Consider the following 2,960-nt stretch of genomic DNA (forward strand, 5'->3'; position numbering starts at 1 on the left):
TGTAAATTTCCTACTGTAAATATATTAAAACTGAATTTTTGATTAGTAATATGCATTTAAGAACTTCATTTGGACAACTTTAAAGATGATTTTCTCAATATTTAGATTTTTTTGCACCCTCAGATTCCAGATTTTCAAATATTGTTCTATCCTAACAAACCATACATCAATGGAAAGCTTATTTATTCAGCTTTCAGATGATGCATAAATCTCAATTTCGAAAAATTGACCCTTATGACTGGTTTTGTGCTCCAGGGTCACATATAAACCTCCTAAATTCCTAAACACTGAAACCTGTTTCCAGCTAAGACTGAATTATCACACCATTAACACTCAGAAACGTATGAAGGCACTGCTCACCTGTAAAATATGTTATTAATTTGCTTTCTAATGTAAGCGCGCAGCCCGAGAAACTTTCCATATATTCGGTGCAGGGTGGTTTTCAGGAAATCTCTCTCTCGTGGATCTTCACTGTCAAACAACTCCAGAAGCTGAAATTCAGTTCAGAAACAGCGCTTCACACGTCTGAACTAATACTGAAACTTCAGCTTATATATAGTGAAATAAAATATCTGCATACCTGCATCACAAATTTCTGGTCAATGTATTTCTTGGCAATATTCGGCTGAAAGTCGGGCGACTCTAGAAACCGCAGGAAGAACTCGTACACCAGCTTTGAGAAACAGAAAGATGCTGTGATGAGCGACAGGTCAAACTCTGGTGACGTTATTTATTCAGATGTGCAGCGCTGTATTAGTTCTGGACCTGCAGTTACACGCTCACTCATCTTAACATGATGCTGAGATTCAGCTGAAAACATCCTGTGCATCATTTGGTTTCTGTTTCTGTGGCACTGATCTTCTCATAGCTGTGGTGGCTGAAGACACCACTGGTCAAACGTCTGCAATAATTAGGATTTTTTAATGAGCGGTTGTGCTGCTGAATATTTAAACTGTTATACATTTTATTTTTCAAGATTCACAGATGAACAGAAAGTTCAAAAGAACAGTATTTATTTGAAATAGAAATCTTTTGTAACATTATAAATGTCTTTACTGTCACTTTTCATCAGTTTAATGCGTCCTTGATGAATAAAAGTATCAATTAATTTTTTTAAATCTTATTTACCGCAAACTTTTGAATCGTAGTGTATCTCGGTTTCCACAAAAATATTGTGCAGCACGACTGTTTTCAACATTGATAATAATCAGAAATGTTTCTCGAGCAGCAAATCAGCATATTAGAATGATTTCTGAAGATCATGTGACACTGAAGACTGGAGTAATGATGCTGAAAATACAGCTGCGCATCACAGAAATACATTACAGTTTAACAGATATTCTCATAGAAAAACGCTGTTTTAGATTCTAATAATATTTCACTATTTTCTCAGCTTTTTTGATCAAATAAATGCAGCCTCTGTGAGCACAACAGATAAAGCCGTTATAAAATCGTAATTATTCCAAACGTTTGTCTGGTAGTGTAACGTCTCATCAGTGGTTATGTAGTGGACAGAAGCGGTCAGATACGCTGTGAATGATGTACAGTACACCTGCAGATGAGGCCAGGCTGCTTCCAGAGTGGGTTCATCCTCCTCCGGGTCGAACTCTGCTCCCGTCGGGTTCGATGAAGGCGGCAGAGCCCTGAACAGGTTCACAGCGAACTGCAACACAAACACAAGCATTAGCATTAAACATCACAATACTGCAGTTCTGATTTACATAACATAGGATAGGACAATATTTGGTCGAGATACAACTATTTGAAAATCTGGAATCTGAGGGTGCAAAAAAATCTAAATATTGAGAAAATCATCTTTAAAGTTGTTCAAATGAAGTTCTTAGCAATGCATATTACTAATCAACCATTAAGTTTTGATATATTTACGGTAGGAAATTTACTAAATATCTTCATGGAACATGATCTTTACTTAATATCCTAATGATTTTTGGCATACAAGAAAAATGTATAATTGTGACCCATACAATGTATTGTTGTCTATTGCTACAAATATACCCCAGCGACTTAACACTGCTTTTGTGCTGCAGGGACACATTTTACACAAACTGAGAGTCACAGATTAGCACAAAATGCTGAAAATCGGCCAGAAGGTTCGTATAAATCGACTGTAAATCAATCATTGGCCTCAGGCTCGTTATTATGAACTCATGCACATCTACAGCAAACAATCGACGGCCACATTAGCACAACAATAACTCTATCAGCATTGGTGCAGCTTTGATGATGTGAGAGACGGACGTGAAAGCTGCCGATCGTTCGGTCACACGTGTAGCTGATCTGATCAAAAGAGCACATTATCAAACAGAACGTCTCTTTTTTTAGATCTGTACATCATGGTTTTGGGGAAGCGAGAGCTTGTGTTTCAGCTGAATCTCCAGCGTGATAATGCTTCTTTACTGCTGTAAATAGAAAAGCATGTGAAGTGAGTGTCAGTAAAGCCCAAGACCGCGGCTGACTCCGTGTGGGAAACAGAAGCATCTTTGAGCTCGGAGATCAAACGAGCGGCTCTGATGAGAGCGAGGGCCGCCGCGGGCCCCTGAGAGCCGGCCTGACTCACCATGTGCACCACCTCCGGGTAAATGGGCTCCGTGATGACACTGCGATTGTGGTTGATGTACTCCACCATCTCGCTCAGCGCCGCCCGCTTCACCTCCTTCCATTTCAGGTCGCTGAGCGGATCGGACAGAAAGTCGAACAGAACGCAGCACTGACGCAGCTTCTGGATGAAGAGCTTCTCCTGCTCGGCCGGAGCCACATCTGGAAGCACAAGAAGAGCAGAGGCCGTCGTCACACGATTAGAAACACTCCAGCTTTATTACTGCACACTCACACACAGTGTTGGGGGTAACGCATTACAAGTAACGCCAGTTACGTAATCAGATTACTTTTTTCAAGTAACTAGTAAAGTAACACATTACTTTTTAATTTAAGAATATCCG

At 39.9% G+C, this 2,960-nt stretch overlaps 1 protein-coding gene across 1 annotated transcript in view; it reads right to left on the minus strand.

Moving 5' to 3' along the window:
* Positions 1-348: 348 nt before the first annotated feature.
* Positions 349-2,960, minus strand: part of LOC107748243 (serine/threonine-protein phosphatase 2A 56 kDa regulatory subunit gamma isoform-like) — an 11,975-nt gene continuing 9,363 nt past the window's right edge. The window contains exons 4-7 of the mRNA XM_016562977.1: positions 2,579-2,778; positions 1,553-1,663; positions 581-673; positions 349-491 (exon numbers count right to left, since the gene is read on the minus strand). Coding sequence (XP_016418463.1) covers positions 357-491; positions 581-673; positions 1,553-1,663; positions 2,579-2,778 — 539 coding nt within the window. The 3' untranslated portion in view covers positions 349-356. The remainder of the gene's footprint in view (positions 492-580; positions 674-1,552; positions 1,664-2,578; positions 2,779-2,960) is intronic.

Source organism: Sinocyclocheilus rhinocerous, unplaced genomic scaffold, assembly GCF_001515625.1.
Source record: "Sinocyclocheilus rhinocerous isolate Xijiao unplaced genomic scaffold, SAMN03320098_v1.1 scaffold740, whole genome shotgun sequence".
NCBI classification, from domain to species: domain Eukaryota; kingdom Metazoa; phylum Chordata; class Actinopteri; order Cypriniformes; family Cyprinidae; genus Sinocyclocheilus; species Sinocyclocheilus rhinocerous.